This window comes from Trachurus japonicus, chromosome 5 (genome assembly GCF_045865225.1).
Source record: "Trachurus japonicus isolate A0001 chromosome 5, Traja_1.0".
In the NCBI taxonomy this organism is placed as follows: domain Eukaryota; kingdom Metazoa; phylum Chordata; class Actinopteri; order Carangiformes; family Carangidae; genus Trachurus; species Trachurus japonicus.
Genome location: NC_140911.1, coordinates 33996781 through 34022123, shown reverse-complemented (window position 1 = coordinate 34022123; position 25343 = coordinate 33996781). Strand labels below are relative to the sequence as shown.

Sequence of the window (25343 nt, the reverse complement as noted above, 5' to 3'; positions counted from 1 at the left end):
GTGCTAATGCTAATGCTAATGCTAACTAACGGTCAGCTGGTACTGTAACGTTTTAACGTGGTGTGGAATGATGTGTTTCCAGTCCGCTGTCAACACCGGAGCTGCTGCTTGTTAAATACGGTTAGCGTTAGCTTAGCTTTAGCTACTAGCCGTGTAGGCTAGGCTAGGCGTACCTGGCAACCAGTACAATTTAAGGTTGGAACAAGAGCAGGCGAGTGTGAGTGCAACACTTACTTACCAGGAGGAAAACTTGTAGCTAACACCTTTAAGTACTAGTCAGAAATATGGTGTATCTGCTTCCAGGAAGCTCAGTGTGGCTGCTCCGTTCAGTCGTCCTAAATTTGGAAATTGACATACTGATGAAGAAATAGAAAAGGTCATTTCTTTTTTTGAAAATGCACACTTGATAGTAATACTGAAATGTGAAAAGAATATTCTAGTTTCTGTGATTGCTTCACAGATATAGTATTACTTTTATCACCATTTACACTTGGGCTGCATTAGATTACATAATAGGCCTATAAAATCCAGGTTTGTGAGCCCCTCCCTCATTATCGTTAAGACTGGAGAACAGAGTTGAGTTTGAAAGACACCCCACAGAAGAAGAGTGTTTGTAAATGTCACATGCCCAGTAAATGTCACACAGGTTGCCTCAGTAGGCTATGTGATGGATGTTGAAACGTAAAACTTTCAAAGTTCATGCTTGACACTGGAAAAAAGTACTTTGACAAAGCCCCGCCTCTCCAGCTCCATTCAACAGCCCTTTCCTCTCACTTTCAACCTTACCAGTCTTTATCAGTAACTGGAGTTTGTTCAGTTGTCATGGGGATGGATCTGGTGATGTACGGGCTCAGTAATGATTTTATCTTTAGATTCTTGAGTGAGGGTTATTTTTTAGTTATTGACCTACCATACATTCATTCAGCTGTGAAATAACCCCCCCAAAAAACTTGTTTTCAATGAATTCAGAGGAACGACTTCCCAACCTGGGAAATGGTGCATTATCAGTTTGCTCCGTTGTCATGGAGATGTACCTGTGAACGTGTTCGTTATCTTGTCACAGCTGTTAAAACATACTCTGTTTTGATAGTGACTGGACCTTGAGTTGGAGTGGCTTTGTCTGGTTGAATAACTAAATGTTCAAGCTGATCAGCATACCTGTAGGATGAGGAACAGAAACTCTGTGGGGAAAGAAACATTTCCACTGAAAGGGGAGGAAAAAAGCTAGCAGCATTAATATTAATAGGAAGGGTTGGTGATGAATTTCCGCCTGTGGTGCATTATGGGTTGCACCGTGGTGTCCTGCCATTATCTATACATCTATAGCGTTCTGCCCTCTGAGCCAAATCATCTTCATAATGATGATGAAAGGTCCAGAATGACCTCAATCCATGTGGTTTGTGGAGATATTAGCGCATTTAAGCTGATGTCAGCACCGCTTTACACGCACAAGCACGTGCACACACGCACTTTAAATCCTTACAGTCTAGCTCCTTTTTAATCGATGGAGCACCTGTTAAATACCTTGGTTTACTGTAGCTGTCCGTCCTTCAGAGGACATGTTGTGTGGAACAACTGGTTAGAAGGCTCGTTATAATTGTCAGTGATGAAAAGGGAAAGATGGATCATGATGCCCTGAATGCTGCAGCCGTCTTTGTGCTGAACCATCAGGTGGTCACGATGAGTAAAAATATTCAAACCACCCTGCAGTGTCAGCCCAGTCAGATGTGGTGGAGAAAATGGCTTCAGGCTGAAAACAACTGCTTATTGAGCTATTTAACTCGGAGAATGGAGGCTGTTTATTTGTAATGTATGTTTACATGAGTGTGTATGTATCCTGTGTCTCCACCTTTTGTAATATAATGTTCTGGTCTGTCAGTTCTGCAGAGGATACCTGCACGTTACTTTTAACAAGGATGTCAAGTATGCATGGAGACTGAGAGGTTTAATAGAGAGTCTGCTGCGTCTTTTGTCTTTTGATGCATAAAAAAAAAAAACCCGTTGTGTTTTATTCAGCAGTGTGAAGGCCGGGTTGCGTTTTTTCTTTTTCTTTTTGTGTTGTAATCACAACAAAGCAGAGGTTTCATGTCGGCAGCCGGCAATTTACGCCAACAACAACCTGAGTAAAAATGGGAGAGAAAACTAGAAGAACAATCGTTAGTGATGGTTACACAGCATTTGTGATTTGCTCCAGGCGTAAAGACAGCTCGCTGATAACAGCAGCTGCTCAGCGCTTCAACATCTGACCTGCTTTTTTTTCCTTTTTTTTCTCCAAAGAATCGCTGTAAAAATTTAGGTTGCACCCTTTTTTTTCTCCCTAAAAATGTGAAATACAAAGTGTAACATTCTTATCTGCAGCCAGGGAGCTGATTGAGGTCAATCTGTGATTTGCAGCCTTTGGCTCCGGGGACCGGTTGTGATATCACCAGAGGGCTTATACTACAGTGCTCGCAGCTCCCCCGTGCTTTTTTACATATCTTCAAACACTCCGTCTCCTGCCTCCTGCTAGGACGTCACATCAAGTTCAGAGAGCGTTTGCATTGTTTGTTTTTTTTCGTGCACCGCTGAAGCTCTTAATGGGCAAGACTCTCTCTCCCCTTGGGGGCCTGCGAATGATTTATTCTCTTCCATCTTCGGCTGGTTAAAAGACGCCAAAAGCTGCGTTCGCGTTGCTCCGTTGTTCACCTGTTGTTAAAAGTTACAGAAACAAGACGACAGATCAGAACGCCGGCTTCCCTCTTTAAATTTCATGCGCTTCATTAGAGCCGTCAGTCAAACAGCCAAATAAAGTCTTCTTTATGCCCCCACGATAACGGCTTTCGCTGGCAAGACGTGATAAACAGTGAAACCGTTGTGTTGCCTGCAGAGTGATAACCCACTAACTCATCATCATCCTGTCTTTTATCTACCCATGTAGTTTTGGGTGCCGGCGGGTGAGTTAGAAGGTGGATATCAGTATAAAGATCTGTGGCCTTCTTGATTGTTGTTTTCCATGAGTGGGAAATAATTAAGTAAGTTAATCAGAAAGTTACAACAAAGTGGCAGGGCACAGGAAGGTCAGCGACAAAATAGTCCCGGTCTCCTACTGTACTGTTTGTATGTACGTGCCTACAGAGCGGGGGCCGGGGGGGTCACACAGCAGTCAGAGGGTCTGCAGAAAAAACAAGGATGCAGTAGAGAGTTTATTATTTGATTATTGTTGGAGTTTTATTAGCAAAATCATAAAATATTCTCTAGGTCCAGCTTCTCCAATGGGAGGATGTTCTGCTTTTGCCTCTTTTTACTTTATTGTAAATTAATTATGTTCTGATTTTAGACTTTTTGTTGGATAAAAGACATTTGATCATTAGGGCCCTGTGAAACTGAGGTGAGGGGAATTTTCTCAATTTTTAAAGACTGATCTGTGACGCTGGCTTGTAATAGTGATGCACGATATGAAAAATTTCAACTGATACCGATAACCGATAATTTCCTGCTTCTTATTGCCGATACCGATAACCGATAAATTCATATTTTCGATTAAAAAATGACGTAATTTTCCCTCAAATCGGACGATATTTTATCGGTCCACCATCCGATAATTATCGTGCATCGCTAAAATAATGCCGATTGGAAATAATACTAATAATAAAATGCTCATTATCTGGTAATGCGTAAACTTTTACAAGCATCCAGTCCTTGACAGCAGAATATGGTGAGACCTTGTCTCTGGCTTTATTTACACTCCAGTGTGTGTGTGTGTGTGTGTGTGTGTGTGTGTATGAGTAATGTCATTACTTCGCCTCTGATTCCCCTGATTCAATCTGCAGCAGCTCCTGGGTTTCATATTCCCAGAGTTAATGCCATTGACCATCAAAGGCGGCTAAAAAAAACACTGGATGTTTCTTGTTTGTCACACGTTCTATCTGAAGTTAATTTGATTTGCATGCTGTGCTCACATCTCTGAGGAAAAACGGGGGAGGGTGGGTTGGTGTGTGGGGTGGGGGGGTGAATCTTGTCCTGGTCCATTCACAGGAACCTTTTACCCCTGTACAATCACAGCAGGTTGTGAAATAAACCTTGTGATGAAAAATGTTTTATAGATGTCAGCCGCTTGGAGCTGTAGTGATTCTGAGACCCGGGTTGGTTGTTGGCCTTTCCCTGGCTCCTGTGTGCTGCTCATATGAGGCCTGAGGGGGAACTTAGTCTGATAATGTTGTGCAGTTATTTTGTAATTTGCCTTAATGTAATCACTTCAGCAATAAAGCAATCTGACATGTCCTGACATGTGAAAATAAGGGACAAGGCAGGGGCAACAATGCAAATATTATTATTGTCAAGCTGTCAACTGGGTCTCAGACGTCCAATTAGACATTTTAACTTATGAATGTGTGTGTTTTCGGTGTTGTGGAGCATTTATCATGTCAGTCCCTTCACTAAAGTCATCTTCTACACCAGAGACGAGAGGCTGATTTTCTTTTGGTTTCAGTTCAGCTGAACAAACTCTTATTTGACCTGTTAAATAAGATGATAAAACATTTCCAACTAAGCAAATCTTATTCATATGAGTCTGTAAAGTATAATCTCAGCAAAAGTAAATGCTATTACAATTAGTTTAAAATGTACACTGTGGATGGACATGGACATGCACTGGAGCTTGTTTTAAACTTTGATTGCAGTTTTTCACATCATGTAAACCGGTCATGTAGCCCTGACACAAGTCCCTTATTTATGACCTTATCATGTCAAACTGTTCTGGACATCATGGTGCTTTCACAATTTACAATTCATAAACTTCAGATTTTTTTTTCTTCTTAAAATCAATGCTAATTTAAAGGGACAACAAAGAGTTTCTATTCGGTTATAAAAAAGTCTCACGTTAATGTGGATGAATCTCCGCTACCCACACTTGTTAATGGGCCCATTTTTGATAAATACCGTATTGACCCGAATATAAGACGATATTTTTTCCGTCAAAAAAAGTCTGAAAAAGACGGGTCGTCTTATATTCGGGGTCTAGATATTTATATATGCAAATCGGCGGGTGACACCAAACAACGTCTGTCCAAGCAAGTCAGGGCTTTTCTTCCTCTCACACTCACACACACCAGTGACCTGGAGAGATGCAGCTGCATCTGAGAGGATGATCGCGCGTGTGTGCGCCAAGTGTGTGTGTGTTGCCCCTTCGCCACACAGCAGAGCGCTGCCACACAGTTACAGCTCAACTCGACTCGGTTTAGGTCCTTTTAATCACAGCTGACTCCTTCACAGTTCCTCCGGGGGCGGGGTCGTCATATCACAGCGGCTACGGCCGCGTTGTCACCGGGGACAGGGACACACCGGACACACCGGACGCGGAGGCGCCGAATAGCTGCGAAGCGCCGAGTTTCCTTTCGGGGCTCATGTTAAACGATTGTGTCGTTCACACCAGACGTCCTGCAGCGATCGTTTCGGTGTCTGGTCTATTTTGTGCGCGAGCTGCGAGCGATTGCGTCAAGCCGGGCAGGTCAAACAAAGAAACACGAGAGAATCCGCTCAACTTTCAAAATCAAAACAATTTTCAAAATAAAACACCGCAATTGATGCGTGTGCCTTTTTGTGTAAACAGAGCGCAAGAGAGATGGACACACACCTACACACATTCAGAGAGATCAGCGGGTTCTACAATCTACCAGAACGTTATTTCACAGATACTGAAAACATGATTTTAAAAAGATTAATTTTTTCTTTGATTTTGTCTGAAAAAGGTATTTTTCCAAAGACAGGTCTTGAAAAAGGGGGGTCGTCTTATATTCAGGGTCGTCTTATATTCGGGTCAATACGGTATATCGTTCTGTCTCTATCGTTATTTTGTTATTATTAGTGGTGGCGGAAATGTTTCCTTCGTGGCGAGTCATGAGAATAACGTAGCCAAATCGCCGTTTATGGTCGGAACTACGACGGTATGTGAACCTCTTTGAACCTCTGACTTTAATTATTGATGAATGAAAACATGAGTCTGTCTTGCGCCGGTCAAAGAATTTTACGGTGCGCGCGGAGGCTCATAAATGTAGTGTGAAAACACTTCGCTTTTCCAAAACTCCTCGTTGTCCCTTTAAACGATTGCAATGTTTACCTGTAATGTTGCCTCAAATCTGAGACTCAAGACTCAAATTGGAGCAATAAGACTGATCGTGTTGAGTAGTTGTGTAACTTGTCATTTACATCCCCTTTCCACAAATTAATATTTAACTCTGCTGTTATCATTATCATTGTTGATATATATTTATGTAATTTTCTTCCCTTTTCTTTTGAAGTGTGTTGACATCCTGTATTACTCAGCACTTAACATTAACTTGACATCTTGACAAGTGAAATAGATGCCAAAAGCAGAACCATTAGGGTTTTCTGACTGCTACTCAAAACACTGATATTAGAGCTGCAACAATTAATCGATTAAAGCAGATATCAGTGGAATGTTTTTGTTAATATAAGTCCTAAATAGTCCTATTTTCCGTCAGCAATCACTTACATGAAGTATTTCAGCCTAAACACGAGTCTCTCCGTCACTCTGCTCTGCTGTAACCCGAGGAGAAAATTTTCCTTGTGGGATACAAGTGTTATCCAATGAGGGGAGAGAACGGCATGAAGGGCTGTGTGTGCAGCCAAGGGATGCGCGTGAATGTGGTGACGTAGCACGAGGACCAATTGATGCCTGACAAGGGCGGGGGCTGCTAACTCATGGTGCGTTCAAGGAAACTCGTACTTTGTGTTTTTCCTTCCTGTGAAGTCATACCAGTTCGATCTGGTACGAGTTCACGGGTCGGAAGTTACGAGTGGCCGTTATAGGGAACTTTCACAGACAACAGGACGGTAAAAACACGAGCTACGGGTTACCTGGAACGCTACCAAGTCGTAGTTGTGACTTGAAGCTGTAACTTACGGTTTCAAAAGCCTGCCTTGAACACAGCATTAGCCGAAACGGCCGTGCCGCTGTTATCTGCTTTAATGGAAGAATAATCTCTGTAAGGGAGAATGCCCGACGAGGTGTCCATTATCAGAAATTAATGGAGGACATGGAGGTGTGCTTCCGCGAAGTCCATTAATTTCTGATAACGGACACCTCGAAGGGCATTATCCCGCTTATTTATAAACTAGTTTGAAACAAGTGAAAATGATCTGAAAACAAGTACATTTTTAGGTGATGAATGTTCTTTCAAGTGGAAAGAGATTAGTTTTGACTAGAAATGAGACATTTTGACGAGAAATAAGACAAATATTCTTGGAAAGATTTTGAGTTTTTGCAGTGTAATAATTTACATAATAGACAGATCAATCGATAATAAAAATCGTTAGTTGCAGCCCTAATTGATATAAATTTGTAAACTCCCTAAACTACATACATAAAGATGAAGAACACACCTTTCAGAGTCCTACTGTATGTAGTGTAATAGAGTGGGGAGGGGGAAGAGAAACAATGTTGACATGATGCCAGACTTCAGAAAGATCTTAAAATTTCTAGTCGTGAAACATTTCCACATTGCCAGAGCTGAACTTGTAGCTCCTGACGGCTCAGATTGTTTCTCTCACCCCCATAATCATAAATCTCTCCAGACTCCTTTTCAGACCGACTAAATGAAACCGTGGTAGAGAGAGCGTTCAGCACTCTGCACTTCTGCATCTGCCGTCCGTCTTCCTTGAAACACTTTACGGGGAGGAAAAAAGAATTGAGAAAAAAAAACAGCTGACAGCTTCAGTTTGAAATTCCTTCACGATAATTTGAGACCATGCTGCTAATCCTCTTGTGATCGACCTTTGGATCCTGACCCAGTCTTAACAAATCATTTGCAGTAAAGCAATCTGCTGCGTTTACAGACACCTCTCTGCTGCTCTTTCACACTCGGCATCTTCGCTCGTCACCTGGGAGTCGAGGATGTTGCACGCACCTCGGCGCCGGAAACCTTCATGAATCTGAGAGATTTTAGAGTAAACAATTGAAACGGGTTAGTTTCATGTCAGTGTCTGGACTCCCTCACGCTCGGCTTGGCCTGTTGACAACGGTGCATATGACATCGCTGGTGAGCTGAGGACTGAAAGTGATGCTGTAGGAAGTGCTTGTTTCCTGTCCCGTGTTTTGTAGCTGGTAAGGTAGGTGTTTGTCGCGCTGCAAAGGAAATAGTTTTATATCAGGTCTGTGACAGGCACGCGAGACGTAAAAAAACACATTGCACAATTGCGTCTGGCCGGGCGATGCTGCTGGACCTGCAGGCTTTCATTAGAGAAGAGGTTGCACGCACATTTATCAGCATGTGTGAAATAGTAAGTAACAGCATGTTGCACTTCTAAACATGCACGTATTGTTTCTGTTAAAGCTCAGGAGATCATATGAAATGGAACCTGTTTGGGTGTGAGTGTGTATGTGTGTGTGTGTGTGTGCGTGCTGACCGATTAGGAAGGGCTGGACTTTTTATCAGGAGAGTGTTTTCTGGCTGCAGCGTTCAAATGTCCGTACATTGTTAAGAGTGCTGTTCAGAGGAAGTAGCCTCAATCACTCAGTGCTTAAGCTCAATCACTAGTCACACCAGCAAAATACAACATGCTTGTGCTTAATGTGACATACAGTACTGTGTATTTTTTGCTCCGTTGAGTTTGAACAGTGAGTGGTTCTGCTTTTGCTGTGTCACACACACTGATAAAAAGATGTTGACGATGCTTCGTGGACTTCAGTAGAATTACCGAACACACAGTTTGCTGCTTTCTTGGAAGAGCTCTAAAAATGCTGAGAAGCTGAGAAGCTTTTTTTTTTTTCTTCTTTTGTTACGTCAGCGGCGATGTAGCTTTGAGTCGGCTTTTGTTCCTGTGAACAGCCGGCCTGAGTACATCAAGGTAACAATGACATGAAAAATCCCCGCTACAGCTCACTGGCCGGGTGTCTCTCTCTGTCTCTCTGTCTCTCTCTGTTTTATCAGTTTCTTAACATACTGCTGTCTACTCAGGAAGCGGTTAACCTTCGTGCAGGATGGTAGACAGAGGTCTATAACGGCTCACGAAGCAAATGGAAAATTGACACTTACAACCCCCCCCTGCTCAGTTATTTAGATAAAAATGGAGAAACTGGCCTCCATTCTGGTGCATCTGTCCTCTCAACTGGAGCTGGAGGAGCGTCGTCTTTGATGGTTGGAGAATCATGCACCTTTTATAGGAGGAAGAAATTGGAGCATTTATGAGGATTGAATATAGCTTTCGCTTTTGTGACACCTTGATGTGAACTTTTTGTATTTATTCAGATGTACTGTCAACTAGGGGTGTGCCAAAAACTCGACTCACATAAGAATCACAATTCTCATTTACTGTAACACGATTCAGAATCGATATAAAATGTCCCAAATTTTTAAAAATAAAAAAAATGTAACAAATCTGCTGGCTGTTGGCCTCCATCTCCATCAGCGGCATGTTTAACTGCACTATTTAAAAAAAAATAAAGAGGCACTTTTAATTTTGTTACTTAAGCAATATGTGATATTGCTTTTATGCAACAGTTTCAACAATTCAATCTAAGCATGGATAAATGTTTAAAACTCAACAAAAAAGACACTAGTCATTCTGTCTTGCAAAGCAGACTGGAGTAGATCATGAGGATCCTTTGCACACCAATAGACTGAAGCAGAAATCATTATGAATCAAATCGTTTTGAATCAGAAATCGATTTTGAATTGAATTGAATCTAATCGTGAGATAGTAAAAGTTTCCCATGCCTACTATTAACACAGTTGTAAGGAGATGGTGAGACAACAAGGAAACAGTTCGGCCCCCACTGCAGCCTGAACTTGGATCTTTTCAACTAGGCCACCAAAATGCATCTCTATGCACTTTTCTGTGGTGCATCAGGCCATGCTCACTTTAAAATGTCAATGTTTCCCCAGGGCTAAAGATTTACTACGAGTGTTACACTGCATCAACTACTTCCACATTTTATTAACTGACGTATTTATTTAAGTTCAGAGTAGTAAAAGATTGTGGCTGATATTTTTACGAGCAGCGGCTCAGCTTTTCTCTTTCTGTCTCCTCGCTCAGGAAGTTTACCGCAGCTGAGAGGATGATGCTGACGATGACGGGAGGAGGCCACAGCCGAAGGTGCAACCCTCGCTAGGAAAAATACGACCCCACCCCCCGCCCGCCCCGGGCCCCCTAAATCCAACCTGCAATTCAGCCGCCGCCCGTCCCGTCCCGTCCCCCTGGCGTCATGGCCAACCACCTGGAGCTGATCCAGGAGCTGCAGCAGCTGGACAAGGTGCCCAGTCTGGAGAGGCTGCGGGCGGCCCAGAAGCGGCGCACGCAGCAGCTGAAGCGATGGGCCGTGTACGAGAAGGAGATGCAGAGCAAGAAGCGGAAAGCGGACAAGAAGGGACGCAACGCAAACAACCTCCAGCAGGCCGAGGCCAAGAGGCATGTGTCGTTCGCCGCCAGCGTGGCGCTCCTGGAGGCGTCGGCCAGGAACGATCCAGATGAAGGTAGGAGCGGCAGTAAAGGATATTTATGACGTGCGCAAATGAGAAAGCACACAGGCCCAGATTCATGGGTAAAGGGCTTAGTGTTTTGAAAGTAAAGATACGAGCTACACAAGGGCAGCTGACACACATGACCAATGGGCACACTAAATATACAACCACCGTTGGATTTATTCTCATTGTAACGAGGCAACGGGCTAAAAATATGCGCCGTGGTTTGGTTCATGAGCTCAGAGTGAAACTCGGCCACAAAGCTCAGTGACGCCACATTTGAATAATTACTTTAATTTCAGCCTCACCTCACTACTTCAGCCGGGTATCAAAATGCCAAGGTCAGGAAAACGATTAGCCGGGCCTGCCCACTTAAACTGCCAGAGGAAGTCACTCCATTCGAACCGAATTTGTTCTGCTGGAGGACTGTTTTATCATCGGGAAATAATGGAGTTGTCACACTGAGATGAAACTCTGCCAGTCTTTTAATTAAAATTTCTACGGATGGAGCCCCTCCTATTTGGAGATAATGATTGTTTTCCTCCAGTACAAACAGTCCCATGATGCTGTGGCTGTGCTAACAGTGTGTCAGCGATGCAGGAATGATAACAGGCGGCTTATTGTTTAGATATGGCGTCTAATTTAAGTTCACTTTAACTTGAAATTGGATTGAACTCTCTTTTTTTTATCATGACAAATACAGCCATGGCTTTGCTACTGTACATTCTTTGCTTGTGCAAGCTGTCTTTACAGATATGGAAACGACCACAGAGGCTATGCATTTTCTTAGTATTTCTTACATAGCAGCAGCAGCAGCAGCAGCAGCTCTTTGCTGCATATAAACATGGCCACATGCACACATATGCACAAGCACATGGGCTGTGAACTGGCTTGTAAAAGCTCCAGCTGGAGTGTGAGAGTCAGTGGAAGAAGGCGCTGTCTCCATGGCCTGTTTGTCATTTGTCCTACTGGCATGTTACAGATTTGCAGTAAAACATCACAACTAACTAAACTAACTAAAAAAAAAAGGATAAAAAGGAAAAACTCTCTACAAACTAGGAAAAAAATCCATAAGTTTCATCAGCTATACTGCTGCTTTTGCTGATTCTGTTGCTGCTCCATTACACACAGATAGAGGTGTTGTTGTGTGAAAGGTTTTTTAGAAATGGTCTGAAGAGCATTAAAAGGTTTTTGCTGTACATGGCTGTGCTGAGTGTAATTACCAGAAAGTCTGCTGAGCCACTTAGACTTTGAACATGGATGTTGTGGCTGTTGGGGATCATGGGAGTGTTTTTATCCTGGTCTGAAAAACCCAGAGGCAGCCAAGGACACTGAACATCTACTCATCCCTTCTCTTGCCAGCAGGAAATATGTATTTAGCAATGATGTATGCTGTCATTTTAGGATGGTTTCACAAAAATAAAATGTTTATCCTGAAGCGGTTTCTCAGATTTATGAGCAACATAAGTCAGCATAAGGTGTGAATCCAAAATACTGAATGAAAAGATGAGTCTAGATGAAAGGGAGAAGGATTTTCCACTGCGACAGTGATCCCAAACACACAAATCGCACATGACCTGCCCAATAATATAAAACCTTTGGTGTATTTAAAGAGGAACTATGCAACATTTGCACCTAATTTAAACAGCTTTGGAGTAATTGTATATCATATATTAATATATATCGCCTATGATAGTATTGTAACTGTTGTTTTGACGATGTGCAATTTGATATAATTGAGTATATACTATTTAGAAAAGAAAACAAACAGAAGGCGCATAGACTGTAAAGGAGCGGTGCATGAAAGTCTGAATTTCTGCCTCCTTGCCAATCAGCAGACAGGATTCAGTCACGTGGTGATAACATGATCTCCCACAAGCAGTCTCGGCAGCAACCATACACAACATCGTCTTTGAGGCTCAGAGCAGAGATCCTTAATGTTTACTCATTTAATGTCTCCACACATCCTCTTGTTTACGACAGATTAAACTACACAAATATACACATCATAACATCGTATATGATAAGTAACCGTTATCCATAGCTCCATGGATTGCTTTCTGGGCGGCTTCGTTGAAAACAAATGCACCTGGCTGGGAGGGGGGTTAGCAAAACAGCATAAAAGAGACCGGACTTACGTTCCCCTTTAAAGGCATAAATCAGGGTAACCGCTGAGGCAAGGCGAGGCAGGGCAGGGCAGGGCAGGGCAGGGCAGGGCAGGGCAAGGCAATTTATAGCCCATTTTTACAGACAATTTGTCTGAAAGGGCTTTACATAGCATCATAAAAACATCCTCTGCCCTTAGACCCTCACATCGACTGAGGAAAAACTCCCAGGAACCCTTTTAACGGGAAAGAATTTGGAGAAACCTCAGGATGAGCAACAGAAGAGGGATCCCTCACCCAAGAAAACAGTTTAAAACATGGAAATGTTAACAAGAGCTGATGAAGGCAGCTTCTGGTGGGCAGGAAAGGCAGGGAGAGCAGGCCAGCTTAATGGGAGGGCTGGATGGCAGACTGGTGGGGGGGGGGTGCAGGCGGCGGTTGGTGCACAAGGATGGACCTCTGGAGGATCTGTGGAAACACAGAGAGAGTGCAAGATACCAAGGCCAAACTACAAGGTGCAACAGATAATGATACTGACAACTCAAAATGTGCGAAGGAGAGGAGAGGAGAGGAGAGGAGAGGAGAGGAGAGGGTAACCAGATGTGTCCCCCAGTAGTCTAAGCAGCATAACTATAAAATGGTTTAGAGCTACCTGGACCAGCCCATAACTAAAATCTCTTTCATGGAGGAAGGTTTCAAGCCTGGACTTAAATGTAGTTAGAGTGTCTGCCTATCTGACCCATGGAGAGAGCTGGTTCCACAGTAAAGGAGCTAACTGAAGGCTCTACCTCCCAGTCTGTTTTTAGAGGTACTGGGAGTCACTAACAGACCTGCATTCTGGGAGCAGAGTGCTCTGGCAGGACAGTAAGGAATGATGAGGTCTTTCAATTAAGATGGAGCTTTGTCATTAAGATCCTTATAGGTCAGCAGCAGAAAGAACAGCAGAGCATCTCCTCAATGATTTGTGCAAAACAAGAGAATTGAAGCCGTCGTCAAGTAAAAAAAAAAAAAAAATTGGCCCTTGTAGCGTGAAGCCCATGCATGTAACTTGTTAGTTGACATGACTGTACACATTGTATGTAATTTGCAAACATCTGGGTAGCTGCACCGGCCTGTTTGTTTGGACACATGGAAAGCAGATCGTCTCTCTGCTTCACTTTGCTTTTTGTATCACTGATATGCAGAAGCTCTGTCAGTTCTCCTTACTGCTGACAGCGCCTGGGCATAGACACATTCACTATCAGTTCTGTTTAATGAGGGTGACCATGACAGAGGCAGGGAGATAAAACAGAAAAGGAGGCAGGATGTAGTGCGTTGCCCACACAGCTCCAGTGGCAGCTGGCTAGCTCAGGAGCCTGATAATCTCCTCTCTCATTCCCTCTGGTCCCCAAATGCTCGATCAGGCATCATGACTCCACATGCTACGCTGCTCACATGCTCCGAGCTGCTCTTTTATATATATATTTTTAAAAAATGTTATTTGAAACTCTCCTGGATTCTCTTGTGCAGCCATTTTAAAAGAAGGTCATGTAGACAGAGCAAAGAAAATGAAATGTGTGGATCACAATGGGATTCATTTGAAGCATCAGTGGAAAAAATAAAATAAAAGCTTTGCAGGTGAAATGTAGAACCCTGTTCTTCAAGACACACAAAGACTGGTGAAAGTTACAAATAGGGACACAGATAAAGAAAAAAATAAAGGAATCTCATTTTTTGTATTGAATACAAGGACATGGAGAGAGAGAGAGGGAGGAAGGGAGGAGTAAAAACAAGTGTACACAGAGAGAGATTGAGATTGACTTTGCCTGTAATGAGATGAGAGGTTGGATTGGCTGGGCTGACTCCTGTTTAATCCCTGATTGGTAGGACAGACGAGTAAGTCCCTCTGTGGGTGCAGTCATGGGGTTAACTGGAGGGCATGTGTGTTACCACTTGGGTGTGCGTGTGTGAGTGTGTGTACTTTTTGGCATGTATTTTTCAGATGGGTTTCCTTGTGTACATTGTGAGCTCTACTGGATCTTGAACAGTAGATGGTGTCATTGAAACTAAGATCTTTGTATGTGCAGGTGTGTTTGTTTCTGTGCTCAAATCAAAGTGTGTATCACGTGTGTGTGTGTGTGTATTTGTGTGTGTGTGTGTGTGTGTGTTTTCCTTCCTCTCTGAACTTCAGTGTCCCTGTCATTATAACTTCCTCACTGGAAGCTGTGGGAGCAGACTCACCAGGCCGTGAGGAGATACAGATATAGTATAGCCGCAGAGGATACAATGTGCACCCGAGCTGAAGTTTGTGTGAGTGTTTGTGAGGTTGTGACGAATAGGGAGCCAGAGAGTGGTCGTATTGAATCAGATTTTTTTTTTTTAAAGGATTCATCACCCTGAAATTGCATTCTTCCTTGTTAAACATGTATACTGGTGTTGGACCTCAGTGGAAACTTGCCTGAAAATCTGGAGTTTAAAAGTGGCTGAGTTTTTTCGTTTGGGCTCTTTGTTTAAGACAGAGTAGCTCATGAGGCTGTACACCGTAAATTACCAGATTTTGACTCTGCTCCTGTGTTGACGTCACCACAGGAGCCTGCTTTCATAAACCGACTTCCGCCGCGCCATCCGGACCAGTCAAAACCTTGCGGTTACTCTCACGAGAGAAAATTGCCGTATGAAAAAGTGTCAGAATTTTTTTTTTTTTTAAATTTTCTAATAAGTTTTAAGAATTGATTCAAAGCAATTGAAGGGGGACTTGATATGTAAAAAAACAGGTGATGACTCCTTAAAGTATATTTTTGGGCTTTTTGGCTTTTAATCGACAGGATAGTTCAGAGAGAGACAGGAAATAGGAGGCAGAGAGGGGGGAATGACACGCAGGATAGGGCTGCTCGGCGCAGAATTCGAACCGGGGCCGCCTCCAGTGAGGACTATAGCCTCAACACATGGGCCGGGTGCTCTACCAACTGAGCTAAACACCGCCCTGTCGTATAGATATTTGAAGTTGCATGAATATAAATGAAATTCTCAGTGTGTGTGTGTGTCTGGTTGCAAAGATGAGTGTGTCCGTCTTGAGGAGGCACGGATATGAGGGGATGAAAAGGGAAGAGAAGAGGTAGGAGGAGACTGGACGGAGAGGGAGAGAGCCTATTTCTTTTACCCTCTAGCTGCCACTGCTCTGAACCCTTTGCCCCCTTTCAGTGATGAAGGCTGATGACTGTGAAATTACTGTGAAGCACCTCGGTGTCTCTCTCTCTGCTCAGCTCCCCAGCTATTGAGACTGATAGGTTTTCTCCTCTCCAGAGAGCTGCTATCTTACAGTGGGGGTCAAACAGGACAGTCTACACATACACATACACATACAGAGAGTACGGCCTGACCTGACATCCCCTCTTAACATCACCTTGTTATCAGATACAGTTGTCCAACAGCTCAGACACAAAGGAAAGGAGTCAAGAATATCTGTGGTGAAGGGGAAAGCAGTTCAAGTGAGGTAAAGAGCTGGGTTCTACACATAGAAAAAGATAAAATAGTACATTCATGGCATAAGCTAATGATTTTATCCAGATAGTCTCACAAAGCTGCTCAGTATTCATGATAAAAACAACGCCATCAGGTCAAATCATGGTAAACAATTGGTGGCAATCAAATCATCCCAGTGATTAGCCGACTGCAAGTGGCACAGATAAACAAAGTTGTTGACTAATCCCAGCTGTTTTTTTCAAAGTGTCCTTTAAAACAAGGCACCAAACCCCGAGCTGTTGTGATAAAAAAAGAAGAAGAGCCAGTCAGCTCCACATGTGAAGGCATCACACCTCGTCACGACTTGAATGTTGGACTTTCACTTTTGGAAAGTTACAGACACTTCTCTCGCTAATCTTGAATTGGAAAAGCGATGGGGTTTCCTGAAGCTGTTTGATATGTTGGTTCCTTACAATGCTTCATGTTGCTCCTAGTTTAAATAAATGGGTTAAATACAATCCAAATAGGATAATTACTTCTTAAAGGGATAGTTCAACATTTTGGCAAATTGGCCCATTGCCATAATCCCTATAGTTTTAGGAGTAGGTTCATAACCTTTAATTGTCGGTAAGCTATTTTTAGAATGGCGGAGCAGAGCCGTGAGCTGTTCAGACCTACACTACGGAGGCTAATGGGATTTCTTGGTTTCCCTCATCAAACTCATCAAATACACAATCTAACAACTCCAAAACGCTCTGGTGGACAAGTTGTGACCTGCATATTCACCACGCTATGAGATAATAACAGAATGCTATGAGACAGAGTTGTTTTAGAGGTAAATTCATGCAAAACCGATGATGCTCGTTCCCGTTGGGGGCAGTTTCTGGGCAAACAGTCTCTGAATTTGCCTCTAAAACAACTCTGTCTCGTAACATTCAGTTATTATCTCATAGCGTGGTGAATGTGCAGGTCACAACTTGTCCACCAGAGCGTTTTGGAGTTGTTGGATTGTGTATTTGATGAGTTTGATGAGGGAAACCAAGAAATCCCATTAGCCTCCGTAGTGTAGCTCTGAGCAACTTGCGACTCTGCTCTGCTCCTCTAAAAAATAGCTTGCACCGGAAATTAAATGTAATGAACCTACTGCTATGACTATAGGGATATTGGCAATGGGCCAATTTGCCAAAATGTTGAACTATCCCTTTAAGCAAATGTAATTCAGTACATGCAGAATATATAAAGAGAGACTTAATTTTAAGCATATAGGAATGAAATGACCAAACAATGAGGATAATAAAGGGGCAGGAAGTTGTCTTTGGTCTGTTTGGGATCATGTTGAACACCAGCTGTGACATGCCCCAGTTGTGTGTTACCCTTCTGTGAACCTTGACAGTGTTTCCCACCCCTGGACTGTATTTATTCACCCACACACGTGGAAACACCCAGCGCACTAATTACCACTTATTCCTCATTGAAAGTCCTTAACTTGTAACTTGATGTCAGAGAAGCCACACTTGAAAAGTCCACCTTCCATTTTTAGTCGTGTGGCTTCTGCTTTTGGTTCACCACCTTTTTCTCTGCCATATCATCACCATGAAAATACAGAGGAGGCATAGCTGCGTTTCAGGATCGAAAAACACTCCAGCAACGAGAGAAGCCTCTTGGAAGGAGAATTCACGTGTGGTTTTGTCTCCTGTGTTTTTTTATTTTTTATTTCTTCTTACATGTGTGTGCAAATTAGATCTCAGAGGAGCTTTTGTCTATTTCTACTGTCTTATTAGAGTGGTAAGGCCTTCTCCTTAGAGGCCTTAGATAGGCTTAGCTGCTCCCTGGCATATGGCAGCAGCAGAGTGGCATTAAAAGACACACAAGAGCAGAATAAAAAAGGAGACAAAATGCTCCACAAACACAGAAACATCTCATTGCTCGGATGTGATTTTCAAGAAAAACTCCGGCCTTTGACAGTGATGTCTGTTCTCTTTCTTTCTTCCACACTCTTTAACTTCTGTCTTGCTCCTGTCTGGCTGTTTTTTTTGTTTCTTTTTGTATCTATAGGAGGAAACACATCAAGTGTGTGTGACAGTTAACATTTACAACAAATGTCAGTGGGGAGATTTCAGCACCTCCTCTCATGGTGTTTGATGGGAAAGTCAGGACTGTCAGCTGGATCTTTGTGTTGGATCTTCCCTATGAGGATGAAGTACAGTATTTTGAATCCAGGCGAGTGTGAGGACTTAGACTAACACAGAATACCAGACTATCACTGCTCCACAGTATAGAGGACTGCACTTTGTTACAACCCAATTACACATTACAGTGACAGTGACAGTCTTATCCACTGATCAATGAGAGAAGATATCGAGCAGAATTAAGGCTGGAGCCGGTGTCATACTGTTGATAAAAGTTCCACAGAGCTGACATATTGTTTTGGTGCCCTGTCCTGAGCTGGTTCATTGACCAGGGTCGGGAGGCGGGACTAACAGAACACACAAACACCAGATACTAGACACAGTTGATTGGTTTTAGGGTGATTGACAACTTATAGTATTTATTCTGACCAGACGCTGATCAATCGGGACATCCCTGCTTTAATCATTCACATGGTAAATATTATTCTAGTTAAATTGCGGTTGCATATCGGAACATATTGATGTTGCATTCACGTGAAATCGGGCAGACGTCAGACAGACAACAGACGCTACATGTAACAGGATAAACAAGCATCTATGTAAACAAGTGGTCCGCCAGCATGAGGCAAAACAATACAGGCGTGACAATATGTTATCATGGTGATGTCGTATTGTTTACCTGACCCACGTTTTACCGTCTTTCTCTCGTCGAGGCCGTCTGCCTGACTGCACCTGAATGCAACACCAGTGCCTCCGTCCTTCCTCACACTACACAGTGGTGACAGTTTTAACAGGCGCTACCTGGAAAACATTCTCCCTGAGCCGACATCTCCGGTGAGTTTCTATGGTTACCTACGGTCACGCTGCCACTCAACGTAAAAAAGCGATGCAACATGGCCGCCTCGGTTCGGTGCCCCCCCGCCTTATGTATTTGTAACGACTTGTAACAACTCATTCTAAGGTACAAGAAAGCTTTCATTTGTACAGTATGCAGGTGTGAGTCGACTTCAGTGAAATACGTATTTATGAAACCAATAAAATTTTTGCTAATAAAAAGCCAAATAAGTTACATACTGGGGCTTTAAACATTGGCATTGTCATTGTGAGCCTGTTCGCTCTGACATATTAACGTTTAGCTCAAAGCAACCCTGTGTCTAAGTAGAACCTCGCTGAGCTGCTTTTCATTAGAGCTGGGTGTGGAAACAAAATAAGCTTTGGTGCAAAGCTTAATGGTGGAAAAAAAAAACTAAAGCAGCCAATTAAGGTTGTCACAAATACAAGGCTCTACCTCGCAACACTTTGCCATGTGTCATTGCAAAGACGTTGTGTGATCAGGGGGAATGTATTAACAAGTTCCTTGTGTTCTTATGGAGGTTGACTGCATTTCATATTAGTCACCTTGGTAAGAAAAGCGTCATCCACATGAATAATGTTATGTGATAATGGTGTAATTCTGATAGCGAGCCCCACTTGGATGTTATGCTCATTAGACGCCGTCAGACTAATGAGCACAGTTAACTAATCACAGGTTTGTACTGTGAAAGATAAACGGTGCAGCTCGCTGATGATGTAGGTCACCCAGCGTTGCTGCTCTCTCCGGGTTACGTTCCAATGATAATCTTGGATCAAGATGTATTGGTAAACTTCAAACGATTTATGCCGGGAGACATGAAAAGGGGGGACTTCTGAACTAGATTTAGCAGTAAAAGCCACCTGGAGCTTGTTATCCGCCACTCCTTTCAAATACCTTAAAACACTGGATCTGATGTGAGGAGAAGAGGAGATTCAGATTTCAGTCGGGCAGAATTTAATATGTACCGGGTCTGTTGTTCCTTCAAAGTACAGTTACAGATGTTTAGCCTCTCCCGCTAGTGTTTTTCTCCTTTCCCCTCCCTTTCCCTCTGCACAGCAGGTTTCCCACCAATAACACATGCTGTATACAGCTTTACTCAAATAAAAGTAACTTCATGCATCATAACATGGTAATTTACACAATGAGTTTTCAATAAAACTGTTGGGTAAAAATAAATGCATGCATTAGAGTCTATATTGAATGAGGCTGGGAATCAAAGAGGAAAGGAACCAAAATGGAAAACAACAAACCATGGAGAGCTCTTAGACAAAAGTCATTGCTATTAAAGAATAGGGATGAGGAGGAGTTTTTTTTTAATTACTAAAAAAAAGATAATAAAATATCCCAAACTGGTTCCTGGTTCATAGTGGAATATTTAATATGACTGTGGGTTATGATGCCTCACATATTGTGTAAACACGCTATTTTATGAAGGATTTTAACAATGAGATCATTTTTAGCACTAGTTTTCTGTAACAGGAGGTTGTTTACTCACAAGCTCAGCTAAGCCGATGTGACCTCTGACCTTTGACAGCTGCAGTGTAGGATGGCTGATCTCTGTTGTGCATCATGTGTCACAAGACGACAAAAAACAGAGGTGAGCTGTCTGTTTGCATACACGTATGTTTGTAGAATAGATCTGAAGAATTATCAGATCACAGTCTACAACTCTTTAGTGGGGTAAAGTTTAACACTTAAAAAAACAAGTTATTTATACTCTTACTTGTTTTATCAGTCCTTGAAGTCATTTCTTGACCAAAACTTTATTGTCTCTCCAGCTCAAGTGTGAGCGTTAACTGCTTTGGTCTTTAATGAACTGATGAATTCTCAGTTCTAGCTGCATTATGGGTGTTGTAAATGTTCAGATACCTTATACTGTAATATAAATAAAGCCACTCACTTGATGCTTACCTTTGGCCACTGGCCAAACAGATTTAAGTGTGTCTATGTGCTGTGAGCTCAGATGTGCACTGATATTTTAAATGACTCAAATCTCAATTAAAATCTATCAAGCAAAAATTTAGCATTTACTGCATCTCATCTGCCAACAACATAAAATGCCACATGGCGTTCTCTGCAGGCCGTGTTCATTTATTTATTCATGGGGATGAGTGTGGTCATTTTTTACAATCCCTGCATCCCACCCTCTCTGGTGACAAAATTAACACGCTTCACTTGAGGCTCCTTCACCAACAACTCTTCACTATTTTTTTCCTTGTTTCTTCCACTCGTGTGATCTCTCTCTGACTTTTCTGAGCGGTTGATTACTTAAGTGGGATTTGACATTTCATGCCCCGAGCTGGGCTGCGACAATGACAGGGTTGAGAACCACAGTTAAAATGGATCCTTGTGTGGGCGGCATCTACAGTACACTACCGAATGCTTCTGTGATTAGGAGGACTTATCTTGTTCTCCTGACATCAGTGGATTTTAGAAAGAGTTTTTAAAAACGTCCTTGTCCTTGCTTTCTGCCAGATTTCGACGTTTCGGTGCATTTTCTTCTCCTTTTTTTTCCCTTTCGTATACTGTCAGCCTTTTGCGGTCGGGATAGTCTTCGTGGAATCTCAGGCAGCCTTCAGGTCAACAGAACTCTATTCATCTCTACTCTGTCACACTCCTTTGCTTTCCCTCTCTTGCTCCGTCTCTCTAAATTAACATTCCTCTATGGGCTTGTCACACTGGGCTCCTCCAGGCGTTGCTGCTCTGCCTGGCACACACTGACACTGCTGTCTCCTGGCCCGCCATGCTAGTTCACGTGCCTCGGCCCTGGACAGAGGGGACTGACTCATCCTGGTCATGTAGTATCATTTAGATAAAAAAAAAAAAATACAAATACATAAACGGAAACAGCCTCGCTGGATGAACCAGTCGTTGTGAAAGAATAGGATTCACTGGGCCGTGGCAGTATCAGAATTTTGGCTTCTTTAGATTCTTAATTGAACATAGTTTCTTGGCTGTGTTACTGTTAGACTACAACAAAGGCTCATTTATTGAACTTCAACACTTAATTTACTATCTCTGCTCCATTGTGTCCTCTACTTTTACCGCACCACTCATATTTTTCCTTTTATTTGCATGGTCCCAAGTGCTTTCATCCATTTCCTTTCATTATTCTTGTTGTTTTTTTTATTATTATTACTTGCTGGCTCAGATGCAGTCTTTAGTGAACAGTACGGCGCTAATCGGTAGCTTGTCGAGTTCACCGAGATGTCCTTCTCCCTCTCCTCTCTTCCACATCAGTCACATCTCCTGGGAGAGCCCCGACTCTCAAGTTAACTCCTATTTCCATGGTAACTGAGGCAGACATGGAGAGCTCCAGGCAGCCATGGCCCAAAGCTACTCAGCTGCAAAAGGCACAAACTGTGCATCGCCATTACTGCTGCTACATGGGTTAATATGAAGGGGACCGATGATGTAGTTGTGGCCGCTCGGATAACTTAGCCTCAAGTAAAGAAACTGTTATGGAGGGCGGTGAACCCTGTGATCCTCATCATAATCGGTGCATGTAGAGAAAATAGACAAGACTAATGATGATGACATGAAATGGCAGAGGGAGTTTATTCCTGAGATTTCAGATGATCAGATCACTCAATCTAGTTATTGAAAGTAGGGCTGCAGCTATCGAATATTTTAGTAATCGAGTACTCTACTGAAAATTACATCGATTAATCGAGTAATCGGATAAAACGTATTTTTGCTTGGTTAAAGAGCAATTATGAATACACAAGAGAAAATAACATATTTCACTCAATAATGAATGACCAATTGGTTTCCTTTTGTAGAATCAACTGTTTTTATTTCTTAAATTCACAAGCAAGTATTTTCTGGTCTTGAAACATTACTAAAGAGGCGACTGCTGCTAACATAAATAAGAATAAATAAAACACAAATAAAAATAAATTAAATTAAATTACTTTCAAGATATCAAAAATAAATAAAATTAAATTACTTTCAAGATATCAAAAATGTTTTCTGTGGAGATGCTGCAACATGGAAGACGTGCTGCTGTGGTATGCAAGGGCCGTGTTACAACTAGAGTGCCTATAGAGAGACATTTTCTGTCTTTTTGTCGCCTTTTTCCTCCCTCAGTCAAACACCCACGTCCGCCCCCCCGTTAAGGTTTCTACCGAATCAACGGTCTCACCGCAACAGATGGTTCACGTCATGATAACTTAAGTATTTTGGCCATTCAAACTTCCACAGTCCATAGTCCTTTTCTTTGTCTGATATTTCAAGAGACTTTGGTTAAGTAGCCTAACCATGGATAGCTCCTAGGCAGGATTGTTCTGCTGTGTTGTCGCCACTCGCCACCGTCCCCCCGTCATCGCGGCCATCGCCTCGCCGCCGCCGCCCGCCCCCCTCCCCATCTCCGCATCTCCGCCGTCATCCGCGGCGAACGGCCGCGCTGGGGGGGGGGGCGTGCACGGTTACGTTCATAGGTTACGTTACGGCGCACGTTGTGCCACATTGAAAGTCCGTGCGGCCGCTTGAACTACAATTAAATTAACGATTCCTCGAGGCAGAAAAAAATCCTCGGACCATTTTTTGTAATCGAGGTACTCGAATTACTCGAGGAATCGTTTCAGCCCTAATTGAAAGTGCAAAACCAATATTTAGATCCTCCCAATGTGTTGTATGGTACTTTTCTCTTTCCCAGGATGCTGCCTCCACCTCCCTGCTGTATCCCTGGTTTAGCAGTCTTTTTGCAGTGTTTGTGCGCTCTGATGGACGTCTGCACAAAAAGAGGCGACAATCAGGGTGTCATGTTTACATCACTGGAGCCAATAAATACCTGTGACTACTGCTTTCATCTGAAAAGGGAGTGAATGCCATTTGTACCCTTTGACACTGATGAAAGAAGCCAGGTGCTAGCAAGCGTTAGTGGGATGTCTGTCCAGTACAAAAGGGGCTTCAGACAGATGATAAGAAAACTCTTCTACGTGCTGTACTACAGGGCATTGACAAAACTCACATTTTGCCATTTATTAGGAAAGGCACAGGCTCCAGTAAAGGACTAATGGCTACTAATCGTTGAAGAAATCTTCTTAATGGAAAAGCTGACTCATATCTTGACAACAAGAGGCACGACAGACAGGAAGGAAAATGGCCATTATACAAGACTAAAACTGTAACATCCATACTGAGCTGCAAGTGAATCCATTGATAGGATTACTTCAATTTTTACATTTTAATGCTGTTTAATCTCTTGCCACTAAAAGTTTATGTGGAACAAAATTGCCCTGGGTATACTTGTAATGCCGAAAGAGCATTTATTGATCTTGTGTACTTTCTCATTTCCAGCAATCAAGATCACTTCTAAGTTAAACTAGATCTGGTGGAATCCTTCCAGTTGCGCAGTTGGACAAAACGATCAGTTTAGACTCTTTAAAGGGATAGTTCACCCAAAATTCAAATTTCACTCATTATCTACAGACACATGAGAAATTGTTCCGAAAAAAATTAAATAAGTCTATATTTTAAGCTTGTTTGTAGCGGAAGCTCCCAGTGTCTCGGTTCACTGCTCTTCCTGTGTCCGTGCAAATCTCGCGTGATTTGCAATTACCAGCGGAACAATTTCTCATGTCGGGGCTTCAATACAAAAGGGACATTACAGACGAGCAGTATGGAGGTATTTGGATGGATTTTGGTGTGTCTTTTTGGATGAAGAAAGTTGGTATCCATTCACAACCATAATACAAATACTGCTGCGCGGACCCCCCCGTAACTCAGAGAAGGCACGGAGGACTCTGAAAATTCTCACAGCTATTAGTCGACATGAGGGTGAGTAGATAATGAGTGAAATTTGAATTTTGGGTGAACTATCCCTTTAATTATGAAAGAACGGAGAGACGGCTTTGCTCATAGTTACAAAAACACACCGTTACTAATCAGGTCCTTTGAAATTCGTCCTGGTCGCTTTGACTCATGTCCACATCTCAAGAAGCTTGTCAACCTTCCTACGTCCTTGTGATTGAAGCCCACCTGCCAGCGTGCCGGCCTGTCGGAGGCGTTGAAGTGGCGTAGTGAGCCGGGCTTGATCCACCGCTGCCAATCCTCAGAGTGCCTGTTCAGCACCATTGCTGCTCCCCCGCTCTCTTTCTAAACCATCTTCAACCATCTCAGTGTTTCTCCACCGCCGGCCCACCCGCCTACCCCCACATAGTGAGCGAACAGCCCCCCCACCATAAATCCTGCAATAGGATTCGGGATTATCCAGTGAGGATTAGGCTTCGTCAAACCAAACAGGGGCAGTGTCATTAGCATCACTTTGATAGATAATAGTACACTCTAGATGCACAGTCAGTGACCTTTTAATTGTGTGTGTTGAAACTCTGGCAACACTTGTGGACTGGGAGTG

The 25343-nt window shown here is 42.9% G+C and overlaps 1 protein-coding gene across 2 annotated transcripts in view; it reads left to right on the top strand.

The window, feature by feature from the left end:
* ppp1r16b (protein phosphatase 1, regulatory subunit 16B) overlaps positions 1-25343 on the top strand; it is a 100136-nt gene that overhangs the window by 21897 nt on the left and 52896 nt on the right. For both annotated transcript variants that reach the window (XM_085777655.1, XM_085777656.1), the window contains exon 2: positions 10033-10469. In XM_085777655.1, coding sequence (XP_085633781.1) covers positions 10202-10469 — 268 coding nt within the window. In that variant the 5' untranslated portion in view covers positions 10033-10201. The remainder of the gene's footprint in view (positions 1-10032; positions 10470-25343) is intronic.